At 43.7% G+C, this 16,725-nt stretch overlaps 1 protein-coding gene across 3 annotated transcripts in view; it reads left to right on the top strand.

Moving 5' to 3' along the window:
• Positions 1–15,817, top strand: part of EPG5 (ectopic P-granules autophagy protein 5 homolog) — an 87,678-nt gene extending 71,861 nt beyond the window's left edge. For 2 of the 3 annotated variants that reach the window (XM_045527921.1, XM_045527920.1), the window contains exons 36-44: positions 466–638; positions 2,727–2,912; positions 3,467–3,676; positions 4,577–4,721; positions 6,051–6,293; positions 7,372–7,588; positions 8,031–8,246; positions 9,930–10,044; positions 12,626–15,817. In XM_045527921.1, coding sequence (XP_045383877.1) covers positions 466–638; positions 2,727–2,912; positions 3,467–3,676; positions 4,577–4,721; positions 6,051–6,293; positions 7,372–7,588; positions 8,031–8,246; positions 9,930–10,044; positions 12,626–12,808 — 1,688 coding nt within the window. In that variant the 3' untranslated portion in view covers positions 12,809–15,817. Of the gene's footprint in view, positions 1–465; positions 639–2,711; positions 2,913–3,466; positions 3,677–4,576; positions 4,722–6,050; positions 6,294–7,371; positions 7,589–8,030; positions 8,247–9,929; positions 10,045–12,625 lie in introns of those variants that run through there. The other variant, XM_045527922.1, reaches the window with a different exon arrangement.
• The last annotated feature ends 908 nt before the right edge of the window (positions 15,818–16,725 follow it).

Below are 16,725 nucleotides of genomic sequence, written 5' to 3'. Positions count from 1 at the left end.
TGTTAGCCATTTGTATGTCTTCTTTTGAGAAATGTCTGGAACATTTCCCTTTGAGGAATATTAGATTCCTCCAAGGTACCAAATGAATGAAGCACTAAATGCATGAGACTGAATACATGCTGAGGGCAATAGACTGTAGAAGTGTACTTGAGTTTAAAAAGCCATAAATTTAGAAGTTTTGAAGAAAAACTAATTACCTCTACTATCTCCCATGTACCATCTGCTTGTTCTAGTTATCCAAGGGAGTAAAGAACATTCGTTATTATTGAATAAAGGACGGTCTAGGTACTAGTGGTCCTCCCCACCACACACACACATCTCCCACTCATGAAAACCTTGGAAGTTGGGTAAATAATGAGAACCTTAGAGTTTAGGCTTTTAGTTGAAATTTGTGTTTTCTATTGGTTTTTTCTTTTTAAAAGATAAACCAAAGGACTTCAGCTGTACTTTTTCTTTAAATTTTAGATAGGCTATTGCCAGGCGATGGAGCCCTTCGGTTACACCTGATGCATTATTGTGAGGCATGTACAGCACCCAAGATGCCGGAGTTCATCCTGTACGCTTTTCATAGCGCGTACCGGACACTCCACTGGAAGGACCTGCACCCTGACCAGATGCTCATGGAGGCCTTCTTCAAAGTAAGCCCTTCCCTCTCCGTGTCACAGCCTGGAGAGATCTGGCTTCTCAGGAGCAGCCTGTTCACTGTGGTTGTCACGCACAGTGGCAGCGTGTGACAAAGCGGACTGCGCACACTTCCTGCTCGTGGAAAGCAGTATGCCAGGGAAATCATTTCATCGTGTTAATAGATGACTGGAAAATATCTAGAGGACCATTTTTAAAACCCAGAGAAAGATTTTAATTATGTCAGTCATCGTCTGGACTAAATTTAGTGATAATGTTTTGTGAGTACATAGTTTAATGACTTGTCACGCTCAGTCTTGGTTGGTGTTTGTGTCGTTAGAACTGCTTGTTGTTAAATGTTCTATTAAAGCAAAATATAAATTGGTGCTCAGGCACTAATTTCTTTTAGCAGTTATGCAAGTGAATAATTAGATTGTAGGAGATAAAATGCATTGTAACAACCGATGATGCATCATAATCATGTAAAGACCTGAAATGACCTGAAAAAAGTGCCAATCAGTGTATGAGTCTTTTTAGTAGAGACAGTAATTACAAAAAGCAGGCAGTGTGGTGTAACAAACATGCCAGTCAGGCATGTGGAGCTGTTTTCATTTTTATTTTAAAAAACCCTTTATAATCTCATCTTAGGTTTTTAATGATAGTTTCAATTCATTTGTTCATAGTCATCAATTAACTTGTGTTTACTACTAATGTCACATTTATTATTAAGGCAATTTAAGTGCTTTGATACAGATCTACAGTTATTTATAGCAGTTAATAAAATGTACTCAAGTCTTTTAGTGCTGTTAATGAAACTCCACCCGAGCTGCCCTTGTCAGCCAAGTTCTAAGGAAAGCTGAGAACAGTTGTTTCAGAGAAATACAAGGCTTAAGAATGATTTTATAGCTAGGCTTAGTACATGAGGCCAGCATTGAGCAGATGCTTATTACCATTGTGAACACATGAGAGAAAGCTGGTGTACAGAGCTGTACGGCAGAGTTTTAACTAAGTAAGAGGTGTGACCTTAGCTAGATTAAATAGTACAGTCTGCTAAGAGTTGCTGCAGACTGTTTTTCCAGGGGTTTTATTCTAATGATGGATGGCCCTGACCTACCCAGAACCTGGGTATTTTTAAATTTTTGTGTCTTGTTGGAGTAATAAAGTATGCTTTTGTGTGTGTGGTTGAGGGCAAGGATAGAAAACAGATTATACAGAAGGGTGAAGAATCGTTTTCTAAAAGGGAAGAGAATTAGTGGTTAGCATAATATAATCATCGCCATATCCCATTGACCGTGATTTTGCAAATAGAATAGAGCTATCTAATCTTTGTTTTTGAAAGGAAAAATCTGTGACTAGCCATGTTTTATTTTAAATAAGTTAGAAATAATGAAATAGGCTTATAAAAGATCTTTGAGGTTTGTTATATACTTTATAGTACATTTGCCCCATCTCTAATAATATTTTAAGTAGAATTTAAGCATTATGTAATCATCAAAAATTCTAAATACTAATGATGTAGAGACATATTTATAATACAACATTACATTTAAAAGGCAGTTTAAATATTACATATACTAGTGTAGTGGGTCTCAAAGTGTGGTCCCAGGGACAGCAGCATCAGCATCACCTGGAAACTTGCACCTGTTCTCAGCCCATACTGGGGAAATTAAAAACTCTAGGGGTGGGCCCAGCAATCCATGTTTTAATAGGTCTTCCAGTTGGTTCTGATGTGCACTTTAGTTTGGGAACTACTGATTAGTAGATTTTAACTTTGTCCTATCCCAGCGCAACACAGTGACTCACTGTGGCAGTGATTCTCCACCTTGGTTGGGGTTAGGGAAGGTCAGTCCTCTCCTGTTAAGAATTATTGGAATAGATAATGAAATCCAGACAAGCTCAAAAATGCATGCATACACTGAGTGTGGAAAGAAAGATATTATAAATATTCATTCTAAATCTCTAGGAGGTGGGATTATGAATGAGATTTATAATCTGGGAAAAAAGTGTTTATTAAAATATAATTTATAAAACATCAGTTTATATATCTTTTCAAGATACATAGACAGCACAAAGCAAAACATTGATTTTAGTTCATTTCCTTTTAGGTGGAACGAGGAAGCCCCAAGAGCTGCTTCTTATTTTTGGGGTCTGTACTCTGTGAAGTCAATTGGGTCAGTGTCCTCTCCGATGCCTGGAATCCCAGTCCTCACCCAGAAACCCAGAGCATGATTGTCTGCCTCCTTTTTATGATGATTTTATTGGCAAAGGAAGTTCAGCTAGTAGAACAAACAGTAAGTTTGTGGAGCTTGTGATAAAGACAAGGTTCCTGAGATCTTCACTTCCTACTACATTGTGGTTTTTCAGTTGTTTCTCTAACACCTCTCATCAGTGTGAATAGATGTTTGGTATATGAGATACACCTTCAACCAAAGGACTGATTTTCTTGGATAGCTCATTATCTAATTCTGAATTACGAAGGGAACCACACTGATTAATTAATTAATATATTAACCATACTAATTAATTAATGTTAATCAATTTTATTTTACATTTCATTAATCCTGAGGTCAGTCTCCTATATGCTTCTTGAAGTCAGTTTTGGCACATACCACCGGAATAGAGCGCTCCTTTAAAAATTGATTTCTGAATACTTACAAATCTTAATATAATTGTGATTTTGCCAAGACTTTGCTTATTGCTTTCACTAGTACTCCTAACCTGAGATCTTAACTGTTCTGTACTTATGTCATAGACCATCTTAGTGGTTATTCCACAGACTATTAGGAAACATATTTCTGGGAAAAAGGAGGTTCTGCAACTAAAGGAATATGCGTTTTATTTTTAGGATTCACCTTTGCTTAGTCTCCTTGGACAGACAAGCTCACTTTCGTGGCACCTGGTGGATATTGTGTCGTACCAGAGTGTGCTGGGTTATTTCAGCAGTCATTACCCACCATCCATCATCTTGGCGAAGGAATCTTCTGCTGAGTTAATCGTGAAACTCTTGAAAGTATCTGCAGGCCTTTCCATTCCTACTGACAGCCAGAAACATCTTGTAAGTTGAGAGGGTAGATAAAAAGGCAGGGAGTGTTCTTGGGGACTGGCAGTAGTGTAAGTGTTACAGAGCACGGTCTTGAACCTGGAGACTGCTCAGCAGATAAAGGTGGCGGGGTGTGTATCATTGTGCACTCATATTTTGGCCTTGTGGATCTTTTAGTTTGAAACTTTCTTTTGGTAAGCCTTTACTTCCTAGCAGTTTTATATGTTGACAGGAGGTCACAGGGACTGGGGGCTGGCATCAAGCTGCTAGTTTCATGATCTGAATGTCATTGGCAGCAGAATAGCAGGGAGAGCTGGGCATGGTGGCTCTCGCCTGTAATCCCAGCTATTCAGGAGGCTGAAGCCGGAGGATCACTTGAGCCCAGGCGTTCTAGGCTGCAGGAAGTTATGATCATGCCACTGCACTCCAGCCTGGATGACAAAGTGAGACTCCCATCTCTAAAAAATAAAAATTAAAAAAAAAGAAAAAGAAAAAACAAAGAATAGCAGGCAGTGTTATAAGTATGAGCTTGATGCCTGGCAGGGCAAGTCCCTTACTTTTCTCACCTGAACTGGAAACAGTATCTTCTCTGAAAGTAGTGTTGTGAGGGTTGAATCAGACAATGAACATAAAAGTTTTTAGAAAAGTTTCTGGCAAGTAATTAGTGTTTAGTTAATGTTATTATTAACATAGTAAAAAAGGAAGAGTGTTCTGCCAGCATTTGGGAGAACATGGGTCCTAGTGAAAATGTTACCACAGATCTGCATACCCCTAGACACAGGGCCCTTGAGCCACCTGGGACTAAGTCTTCGTGTGGGTTCCTGATCTGTCCTCTCTGCTCCCCACCCAAGGGGACACTCAGGAGGCACTCCTTGCTTGCATTCATTTGAATGATGCTTTTTTTTTATTGGTCAGGATGCAGTTCCAAAATGCCGAGCTTTCACTCATCAGATGGTTCAATTTCTCAGCAACCTGGAACAAAATGGAAAAATCACCTTAGCGGTCCTAGAACAGGAAATGTCTAAGCTCTTAGATGATATCATTGTCTTTAACCCGCCAGGTAAGTGAGCAGTGGGAAAGCCCATATTCATTCAGTCAGTGCATTCCTGTTTGGCTGAGGCATTGTGCGATCAGGAGGATGGCCAGGACACTGGCATTCCTGTTTCCGGAACAGCAATGGTCAGAGTGGTGTTTGGACACCAGGAACACTCAGCCTTGGGGATGGGGTTGACACTGGCAGGTGCTGGTGTGAGGTGGGCTGGACTGAGCGTTTAAGCTACACAACTGGATCTAATGATTGAAAGATAACAGGAGGAGACCTTGCAGTGAGCAGTGTGTCTAGGGGTTTTGGCTCTTACTTAGGAAACCATTTCAGAATTCCCTGTAGACTTGTAAAGAAACTTTTTATGGAGAACTTGTGCTCCTAGTAGTTGGTAGACTACACATCCTGACTATATTTCCTGCTGAAAACAACTAAGAATCCTGGATAAAAAGTTTTTAAGAAACCAGAAATTAAACATCAAAGGAAGTGGGCAAAAAGATAAGGAAATCTCAGAGGCTAGAACCTAAGTGAAAGGAGGAACCCGCGAAGGTAGGTGAAGTGCTGAGGCAGCTTTCACCCTGAAGGCCGTTGCTGAACCTTCTTAGGATATTAGGGAGAGGTGAGAAAGGCCTGCCTAAGATGGGAGCCTAAAAGGAGACCCCATGTATATAACCCATAGGATGACATCTTTATGATAAAGATGAGCTAGAAGTAAACCTGTTCTTGTGAGAGCAAAGCAAAGGCAGTTACATGTTTTGGCCTTGGTGTTGGGTCAGATGTCCATGTTGCAGGGGAAGAGATACCTATTTTGAAAATTAGTGACAAGCTGACCCTCGTAGTGTTGAAGCAAGAATTCATACTACCTAGATTGTTTAAAAAAAGAAAAGCTGCAAAACAACCACCACCTCAATCTAAGAATTTAGTTAAAGTAGTTCTGGGTTAGTAGTGCCACCAGACACCTGACAGAAAGTAACCACAGGCTTGTTGGGTTCAACTCAGGCCTCAAAGTTCTGGAAAACTCACATTAAAACAAAACAAAACAAGCAAACAAGCAAACAAAAAAACTCATGCCAGGTGTAGTGGCTCATGCCTGTAATCTCAGCACTATGGGAGGCCAAGGCAGGAGGATCGCTTGGGGCCAGGAGTTCAAGACCAGCCTGGGCAACATAGCAAGACCCTGTCTCTACTAAATGCCATCCAGAGCCCTCCTTCCAGTCCCTTGCAATCAGCTGCTGGGACTGAAAAGTCTGCCTAGAGAGCAGCTGAGATTGAACCACTGTTCTGTTGATCACATTCATACTCACATTCTAGCAGCCATTCTTGAGTGTGTGTCTATGTTCCCTTCAGACATGGACAGCCAGGCCCGCCACATGGCCCTCAGCAGCCTCTTCACCGAAGTCCTAATGATGATGAACAATGCAGCTGTTCCCACGGCAGAGTTCCTCCGGGGCAGCATCCGGACCTGGATTGGCCAAAAAGTGCATGGGCTAGTAGTGCTACCCCTTTTAACCGCCGCCTGCCAGAGCCTGGCTTCCGTCCGCCACATGGCGGAGACTGCAGAAGCCTGCATCACTGCCTACTTCAAAGAAAGTAAGAGGACATCATCTTATGCTCTCATTATATTGATCTTTTGCAGGCAAGATTAAAGCTTTGTCATCAGGAGATCTTTCCAGACTCTTCCCAATGAGGGACTGTACCATTCTAATTTCTGCTTTGTAAATGTTGTAGATGCTTCAGAATATATATAAATATTTCTTTTCAAAAAAGATTGCAGTTAGCATGAGAACCTGTGGCCCGTGGCTGTTGTTACAGTCGTATGTTTCAAGGGAGAAAAGCTCTAACTCATTGTACATTGGTTTTAGAGTATCAGACCAACCTATTTTAATAGGCAGATCATGCTGTCTCACAGGCCAAGTCATAGTTCTTGAAGAAAAGACTGTCAACCAGAATCTATATGACAATGTTCCACTAGGTTAATTTTCCCTGATATCCAGATGAACATCTCAATTCACAGCAGCAGAGAAAGAAGGGTATTGGAGCCAAGATCCAGGAAGTTCCCCTAACCTGCTATCTGTCCTATCCTGACAACCCATGAACAATACGTGTCCATCCATGGGGTAGAGCTGTGCACGTCCCCATGCCACCACACCCTCACTCTGCCTATAGAGTGGAGAATCATTAGGATAACACTCTTCTTCCAACTTCATTTGTGTTTTTAAAAATCAAATGATTTCTGCCAAGATATGATTCAAACTAAGCTTTGATAAGTAAAAATACTTATGATAGATCAAGTGATAACATTTTCCCTTGGAAAAGCTTAAGTGTTCATACATACTTAAAAATGGTATTAAAATTAAAACTCTTAGATGACTGAGACAGGCAGTATCTACATGAGATTTTAATAATATCATAAGAAAGGTGATTTATAAACATGCAGCCCTGAACTCTGATTTCTTAACCTCCTCTAGTGGCTAGCGTGGGGACAGGCACCTAGCAGGAGAGCTTTCCAGTCTAAGCCCTGCGGTCCATTTCATTTGCGTGGCCTCCAAGGCCAATGTGAGAAATGTTGTCTTGACATAAAGCTTAAGGTAAAAAGATTCATTAGACTTGTTAAGTAGTTTGATTCTTGTTTATATCTTGATGTCTTCTCTTGGTGTTCTGTTCTCAGGCTCCCTCAATCAAAATTTAGGATGGGGCCCCATCCTGGTGTCCCTTCAAGTTCCTGAGCTCACCATAGAAGAATTCCTGCAGGAGTGCCTAGCTCTCGGCAGTTACTTGACGCTTTACGTCTACCTGCTTCAGTGTTTGAATAGCGAACAAACTCTAAGGAACGAAATGAAAGTGCTCCTTATCTTAAGCAAGTGGTTGGAACAGGTGTATCCAGGGTATGTTTGGCCCTCTGGCTGTTACATCAAACTTGTATTTGGTTAACTTGGAATTTAGAGCTTATGTGTGTATGTAAGTACACAGAAACAAGTGATGTATAAAAAACAAGGCTATGAGGTACTGTGACACTTGTTTTGGAAAGATTCTGCCTTCGGTGGGCTAATTTTCTAAGCAAATTTTTTATTTCCTAAAACTGGCATTTTGGAACACTGAACTTTAGCTTCCTTACCAGCTGAGATGATAATCCCTACCTTAAATAGTTGTTATGAGGATTAAGTGAAAGAACATAAAGCCCACTACTTTATTAATGTTATCACCCATTAGCCTAAGCTTATAAAGTACTAAATGTCTGTTATACTAAAACTCAAATGTAGACTTTCAGTTAAATGAGAGTGGAAAAAATCCACTTCTAATTTTATTTTCCTCTGGTGTCTCCCCCAGCTCCGTGCAGGAAGAGGCAAAGCTGTTTTTGTGGTGGCACCAAGTCCTGCAGCTGTCCCTGATCCAGACGGAGCAGAATGACTCCGTCCTGACAGAATCTGTCATTCGAATCCTGCTCATGCTTCAGGGCAGGCAGAGCCTTGTGGCAGAGGAGAGGCTCAGCTCTGGGATCCTGGGGGCAATCGGGCTGGGCCGGAAGTCGCCCTTGTCTAACAGGTAAGGAAGCATCTACCGCTGCTGTTCTAAATGGGCCTCAGACGCACGCACCTACGTACAGGTCATGCTACTTTAGGAGGTTTCTCAACTTAGGATCTAGGTTTTCCAGAAAGATTAATGGAAAAAAACAAAATCAGAGCCTGATTACATCTTTCCATTCTGAAAAGCATGTTTGTTTTTTCTTACCTTAAAAAAAAAAAAACCTTTAACTTCAAACAGTAGTTTTTTAGTGCTGTCTCTTATATTTTGACCCCATAACCTGAACGCACTACTGATTTCTTTTTGGTTCTGAGCCAGTGATGATATGCGGAGTTAGGTTAAAATACCCCTGTCAGCTGCTTTATTGCAGGCACTGGATGAGCTCAGGGAGATGCAGAACCTGTGAGGGGCTTAGTCTGGTGAACTGTCAAGGCTTCAAGATGGGTTGAGGCCAGCGGGTAAGAAGGATCAGTAAGAAGGATGAGTAATGAGAAGCAGGTCTGGGTTTTTCTTGCTAAAAATCCCAAGGCACAAAAGAATTTGCCATTCGCTTCCCATTTAATCTCATAATGCTTACTTACTGCATGGTTTTCTTCTCATGCCCGTGTCGCTGTCGAAGGGAGTTCGAATACCATGCTGATGTCAGCTCTTGTGGAATAGCCCATCATGTTGTTGTAACTTTGGGAACCACTCATTCCAAACCAGTTAACATCATGTTTCTCTGTTTTCCCAGAATTTAGCAGGACTGTGTGATTTTGTTTCACTTAAATTTGGCTTGTGTATCTTTTGCTTGAATCAAGTGCTTTTATTATTTTTTTTATTGTGATAAAATGCACAGAACTTAAAACTTTTCAAGGCAACCACTTTAATAAGCACAATTCAGTGACATTTAGTACATTCCTAGTATTATTGCAGCCGTCACCACAGTCTACTTTCAGAATGTTTTCATCACCCTGAAAGGAAGCCCTCTCTACCCATTAAACAGTCACCTCTGTTCCCTTCCACCCCCAGTCTCTGGTAACCACTAATTGGCATTATAAGTTTGTGTATTATATACTACTTTGGGCATTTCAGATAAATGGAATCGTATAATTGTGGCCTCTTGTGTCTGACTTATTTAACGTAAAGTTCATCCATGATGTAGCTTGTATAAGAATTTCATTCCTTTTTATGGCTGAATAATCTTCCATTGTATGCTACATTTTGCATATTTTGTGTCTCCATTCATCAGCTCATGGGCATTTGGATTATTTAAACCTTTTGGCTGTTCAGGATAATGCTGCTATGAACATTTGTGTACAAGTTTTTGTTAGAACATCTGCTTTCAGTTTTGGGGGTATATACCCAGGAGTGGAATTGCTGGGTCACATAGTAGCTCTGTGTTTCACTTACTGAGCAATTGCCAAACTGTTTTCCATAGCATTTATATTCCCACCACCAATGTATGAAGGTTCCATTTATTTCACATCTTTGCCAACACTTCCATTCTTGATTCTGAATTATGCATACATTTTTTGGGTAGTGATAATAGAAGGGAAGATTAAAGCCCCTTCTTGATCATATTTAAGATTTTTTTGAAGAGGCTTACACCACAGTAGATCTGGAAAAGTGTCTATCTTGTCTTTTAATAGAAAATATGGTGTTTATTTAAAAATACTTACTTTAATAGTCATGTACTTCCCCGCCCTCTCCCTAACGCCCAAGGTTCCGCGTGGTTGCCCGAGGCATGGCCGCCTTCCTTTCAGTTCAGGTTCCTGCAGAAGATCAGATCCGTTTGAGGCCTGGCACTGAGTTACATCTGACCCCGAAAGCTCAGCAGGTTGGTATTCACAGTGCAGGGTTAGTGGTTTTCCAGCACATCTTCCCCAGAAAGGTTGAGGGGTGGCAGCTCTGGCCTGTACCCACCATGACGTGATGCTCTGCAGGGGCGCAGTGCTCCCCCTTGTGTGCCCTGCTGAGTGGAGAATGGTTATGTGTGCCCGCCTCAGACCAATCTTTGTAAGCACTTGCCTAGAGCAGTGTTGCTGTCATTGTGGAAGAAGTAAGGCCACGGACAAGCCAGTCTAGGAATGAATTTTGTCCTGATGAGTGTGAATATGCACTGACTTGCCACATGCTGGGACTGGCATAGCAAATGCGGCCACGGTTGAGATGGTTGTGAATTAGCTGAGCTTTAACTGGGAACCAAGGAACTGGTTCCTGTTTTGTGAGTCTGAAGGTTGATCACTGTTGGCTGATGCCAAAATAACCTAACACGCACAGAATGGTAGCTGTGAGAAATTATAAATTGTTCCAAAAACATGGAAGGTCATGTGGCAGTGGTCCCATTCCTATAACCTATAAACAATGTGCCAGCCAGGTACAAAGGTGTGCGGTATGAAATGATGGCCAAGTGCTTCCTACATGCCAGGCACTGTTCTAAGTCTTAATATAAATGAGTTAAAGTTTTAACTCATTTAATCCTCATAACAACCCTATAGCACAGGACCTATTAATATTATTATCCTGGTTTTGTGGATGAGGAAACAAAGGCCAAGTAATTTGTCCCAAACACACAGTTAATGCGTGTTGGGGCTGGGATTCCCACCAGCCAGTCTGGCTCCAGGCTTCTCCGCCTCACCATGCTGCATGGCTGTCTCTGTACACGGTAAGTGTCAGACCCCTCAGCTCCTCTTCTGTGCAGCTTTGTGGTGTCTGAGCCAGCCACATGCAGTGTGAGGTCTTGGTTATTAAGAGCAAGGAGCAGATGGTACAATTGGCATGTTCTTCACAGGGATCTTGGCTTATAAAATACCTGATACGTGTCACCCCCTGTTCACCAACTGCTGCTTGAATGCCCCCTTGTCTTCTGTGAAATATCTCAAGTGAGCTGATGAGTCTTCGAGGGCAGGTTGTAGTCAGTGAGATGCATTGCAGTGTATGTTTGACAACTCTTAACTCTTTTGTGGGCCACTGGTACTTGCAGCATCAGTGCTTTGCTTTGCTGGGGCACGGGTCACCCAGGCCTCACCCCTCTTTGCCCGCATTCCTTTAGACTTAAACTGATGGCCCCGTGCATGTCTCTACTTGTCATCAGGATTTTTGGACTTGAAAAAAGTCATCTTTTTACAAAATGACTAATCTTAGGCAGACTGTCAAAGTAGACCATTTGGGTGACTAAATTTAAAAATAGAAAGGGAGAGGAGAGAGACAGAAGGGCACGGCAGTTCATGGGAGTGCTGTCTCCACTGATTCCTGTTCTCTGTTGAACTCTGTTCACACAGCTCTTAGCTTGATACCCAAATCCCTTCAGTTGTTTATTTTCAACCCTAAGACTTCCGACTACAACCCACCTGGTAATTTATTTCTAAGCTTCCAGTTCATTTACCATCCTCAAAAAAATCTTCCCTAAAGAAACTAAAAGAAAAAAAAATCCTTTCTCATTTTCTGAACCAAGCAAATTCCATCTTTTAATATATATTCTCTAGCATGGTGATTCCCATAGATGGGACAGGGAGGGAGAGGGGACTCCGTGGGGCGGGTGTGCCCCGTTGAGGAAGGGTGTGTGGTCAGGGCCTTGGGGTGGGGGCGCTTATGCAGTTGGAAAGCAAAACTCCCCACACCAAGAACCACTGTTGTGACTTTTTGCTTTCCACATGTCTCTTCCCCTTCTCTTCTACTGTGAAGGAAGGAAAAATTAAAATTATGGAGTCAAAGAATGTGTCTTTTCCTTCCTCTGAAGAGAGGCATGTAAGCTTTTTCTTCCACTGACTCTGGGCCATTTGTCACACGGCATTGGGAGGAACTTGATTTGTACTGTATGTTTCTTGGCTGATTTAATGGTCTATCAGTTACCCTCAGCGGCACTTAGCAACTGGTTTCTTTAGAATTTCATTCAGTTAGACAGTTTAATGTGACATTATTTTGTAACCTAGGAACAAATTCAACAGCATATTAAACAGGTCTCACCCTAGCGAGATGCAGCTGGTGCCTGTGATTTCCAGCTGGGCTCCAGGAAGAGAGGGAGCAGATGATCTGGTGGGGAGGACCCCGCTGCTGGGAACGGGGAGAGTGACAACAGGGCAGGCTGCAGAAGTGGGTGTGGCAGGTGAAGTGTCCAGCAGTGAGACCAGCCTGCTGCAGCAGTGGCTCTGGGCAAGGAAGGCTTGGGAAACAGCAGGGAACAGGAAGAGGGAAGGCTGGGCATGGGAGGCTGCAAAAGCCAGAAGGGCTTGGGTTGCTGGGCACCTTCTGTCTGTGGTTAGTCAGTGCCTGCCTGCCAGATCCAAACCTCAGTTCTGTAGGCTTCCGTCCCTCTAGGCTCACAGGTGAACCGGGTAATAATGGTAGGTGTGCTCCACCTGTGGCAGTCAGGCTACCTGCATCTGTGAAGTTAACCCTCGGTCTTCTGTGTCCTTTAGGCTCTGAATGCTCTTGAGTCCATGACATCGAGTAAGCAGTATGTTGAGTACCAGGATCAGATATCACAAGCCGCCCAGTTTATAAAGCATCCTGGCCATTGCCTCCAAGATGGGAAAATCTTCCTGGCTCTTCTCGTTAACTGTTTGTATCCAGAAGTGCATTATTTGGACAACATACGATAGCGGTACTGAGGCTCTTGAAAACCCCCTTGCTGTTTATGTTTACATTTAACTTTGCTGTTGCACAAGTAACTTTGCTCAGTGTCACTGCAGAGCTCAGTTTGGCCAACGAGTAGTTGACTGAATGTGAGTGTGGAGGCGTTAGATAATTCTGTGTGGTGTGTGTATGTTTTCTTACCTCTTAAAACTTTGTGGGGACTTTGTAGTTTTTATGTTCATCCACAAGAGAAACTTACGGAGTTCCACTTGGGTACAGAGCCACTCACAGTTGCCAAATGTCCCAGTCATCTCACAAGAGCTCCGGATGGAGTTCTCTGTCTGTCTCCCCCGCTGTCTCACCTTTTTATTTAAATGTTAAGACTCCTGACCAGATCTGACGACTTTGGGAGTCATGTAGAACCCTCACTTTGGAGCCCTGTTTGTGTTCTTCCAAAGTAAAAAAGTCAACTTTGAAGATTTCTGCATTTCTCAAATATAGGGAAATACAGTAGCTTTAATGTATTATTTCTCTTAGAAGGGAGATAAAGTGAGTGATGTGTAAAACGTGTCCCTTGATCCTGATCATAGTGGATAGCAGAGATGGCGACAGGTCCATTTCCATCCAGTCACATGTCCTCATGGAGAAGGAGCCACCTATCTGAATTGGGCATGCCAGCTGGGTGGGCTGGGAGCAGCGTGCTGTGCACGGGGGGTTCTGTTTGGTCCACGCGGTGGGGCGCACAGGCAGGGCCGACCCCCTCCAGTCACAGAGTCCCTGCATGCCCTCGGATGCTGCCCCCAGCCTCATTCACAGCACCTTCTCAGCCCCTTGGACGTGACTCTGTTCCCTGCTTGTGTTTTCACTCCATATTTAAACTCAAATGAAGCTCATGGACCTGCCGAGACGCTTGTTCATGGACACAGGGTCAGGTCAGAACTACTGAAGTTTGGCTTTTTTTCAGTAGCCACGTGCCTTTTGTTGTTAACAGTTCGTTCATTACCAAAGCCTGTGTGTAACGTTGCCTTGTTCTGTTGCCATCTTGTTGCTCATTCAGTTTCCCCCAGGAATAGCAATGTGACTTCTGTCATCATATTCATAATTCTGTCAGCTCAAAATGGATTTGGTTTGTACAGCTTGCATATGTGTCTTTGTTTACACCTTGCCTATAGCCCAAGAATATTTACCTAAAAATGTTTAAACAGCCATCGAGAGCTTTTGGTAGGGGAATACGGATATAGTTAACAGTGGTAATCTCTTCTCAAATTTCCTTTTGGAATGCTTTCCCCAATCTTTGGAAGTCTGTAGGCACCCTTCTTTATTCTGAACTTGTTTTTTGTTTTTCTTTTCTTTTTTTTTGAGACAGAGTCTCACTCTGTTGCCCAGGCTAGAGTACTGTGGCGTCAGCCTAGCCCACAGCAACCTCAAACTCCTGGGCTCAAGCGACCCTCCTGCCTCTATTCCAAACTTCTTTAGTTGGACAGAACAATTCTGCCTCACAGACATGCTTTGGAGCTCTGACAAAGAACATCCCTGTTCAGTGTCTTGAGTTTTAGAGACCACGAAGTGTCCATCTCAGAGGGACATTTCTCAGCTTCCCTTGTTTTTGCGTCCCTCCATTTTCCAAATCAGTTATCTTGTTCTGTGTATAAGAAAAGTTTAGAAGCTGTGGACAGCTTAATTGGCTGATTTGGCAACAATGATTTTATGACAGGAAATATTTTATGTGCTGTTTTCCTTGAGGAGGTTGTAATTATTGATATCCTAGAATGTGAAATTTTTGACAGTATGTACATTTTAAAGAATTATGATTCACTGTTAATTTTTGAAAGTTTGTAATATAATGTATTCGGTCTGTAAAAAATTATAAAAAATAAAATCAATCTTTGGTTGTAACCGACAAGAATCCAAATTATAGAGATATCGCACTATCTGGTAAGGTATTTCACTTGTTAAAGGTGATATCGATTTTCATGCCTCATGTCATCTAATTTGTTGACATTGTAACTTGATTATCAGAGGTGGTCAGTAAAAGTGCTTCTTCTTTAACTCCATCATGCTTAATGTCAGGAGTTGACTTGACTCAGTGGTTCCTGAGAGAAACTCAGGGCTCAGGGAGTGCTGTAAAGACACCCAGGCAATTCAGAACGTGGCCGCTGTTGTGGCCTGCTGGGGAAAGGGCAGCAGCTAGACCAGCCTGCCCATCGGCCTGCAGGGGTAACGAGCCTCTGCTTGAAAAAACTGTTGGCCTCCAGAGAGCGCAGGGTCACAGTTTCAGATATAGCGGTGGGTGCTGCACATCGGTATTGGGATCGAGCAGGACCAAGGCCAGCCTTGCGGACCAGGTTGTGTAGAGAGTGAACTGCTGTGCGCTGCACCCTTCCCCACACGGCGGCCAGCCCTGGCAGTGGGCTCAGATGAGGATGCCTGACAGCCTCCTGGGAGCAGGAGGACGCAGCGTTCTGGTGGCCAGGAAAAGCATCTCTCAGCGAATCTGTCCATCAGTCCCCACCCTGCGATGCACAGGTGGGTCAGAGAGGCATTACATCTCCACATTGTGTTGCTGCATCGCCTAACCAGGGCAGTGAGGGCACAACGCTGGAAGGCACGGGATGTGTTTGCACAGCGTGACGATGGCAGTGGAGCCGGGACCCACCCACACATGTTTCCGAAGCTCCTGCACACACAGGATCTCAACTCGGAGGCACGACTTGTTTCTTAATTTCACCATCAGTGTGCTGGCTCGGTCATTGAATGCTTCTGCCCTGCTGGGGTTGTGCCCGAGTCTCCCAGTTCTTTGAAGTTGGAGGAAGCCTAGTCCAGAAAATGAAAACCCACAGACCAGCCTAACCACCCTTCAAACCAAGTGACAGCCTCCTTGTTCTTCCCAGTCAATCACCAAAATCATTGTATCCGTGTCGTACAAGTTCTGCATGAACCTGTCCTCCTTCCTTTTGAATGAAGGTGATGTACAGGTTTTCGTTTGGTTTTTATTTTTTTAAGAAGTGAAGTCTCACTTGGTCACCCAGGCTGGAGTTCAGTGGCATGATCGTAGCTTACTGCAGCCCCTAACTCCTGGCTTCAAGCAGTCCTCCCAGCTCAGCCTCCCGAGTAGCTGGGACTACAGGTGTGAGCCACCATGGCCAGCCCTCATTGATTTTTTTTATTCCTAAAATTAATTTATTTCTTCTGGAGCAGGAAGCAAATGTCCTAGAATCATAAAGTCAGAAGGATCGTGAAAGCTCAGCCACTCCCACCGCTCACTCAGCAGGGCTCTTCCAGCCTGTCCTCTGCCCCGTCCCCTGCCTGGCAGTTCAGCCGCTGCCAGGCAAGCCCAGGCCGCCATTGGCAGCTTTTTTCATAGTTCTGCTTCATGCTGAGCCCAGGTGCCTCCTGGTGGTGTTGCCAGTTGCTCGCGGTCCTGCCTGGGGCAGTCCAGGCTGGGGCTGCTCTCTTGCCCCAGTCTCCACAGACCTTCAGACATTGTCCGTCACATCTCTGATACTCCCCACCTCTTAGTCCTCTGCAGGTCAAACGCCGGTGTCTTTAGTTAGTCCCCTCCCACCACAATGCCTAACAGGGCTGCACTTGGGGGGCAGGGCCCAAGCTCATCCATGTTAACCTGACACGGCTGTGCCCAGGATTAGCTGGGCCGTGAGAGTGCACTTCCTTTTATGGCCCTGGTGCCTCCTTGTCTCATCCTGGCCCCTGCCCTGGATTAAGGTCACACTAGTGTGCCCCAAGCAGTGTAGTTCCCTCCCCTGGACGCCTGGGCGGTGCCAGCTTTCAGTAGCTGTGCCCCACGGTCAGCACTATTAAACCAGTGGCAAGTTCAAAGTGCAGGCTTCGGTTGTCACCCAAGACTGCTCTCATCCCGCATCTGTGGGACAGGTCTGACCATAAGGCACTTCGCACTTAATCCTTCACTGTTCTGCTCTTCGTT

This window comes from Lemur catta, chromosome 16 (genome assembly GCF_020740605.2).
Source record: "Lemur catta isolate mLemCat1 chromosome 16, mLemCat1.pri, whole genome shotgun sequence".
Classification (NCBI taxonomy): domain Eukaryota; kingdom Metazoa; phylum Chordata; class Mammalia; order Primates; family Lemuridae; genus Lemur; species Lemur catta.
The sequence above is the reverse complement of the archived record's forward strand: the minus strand, read 5'-3'. Positions and strand labels throughout refer to the sequence as shown.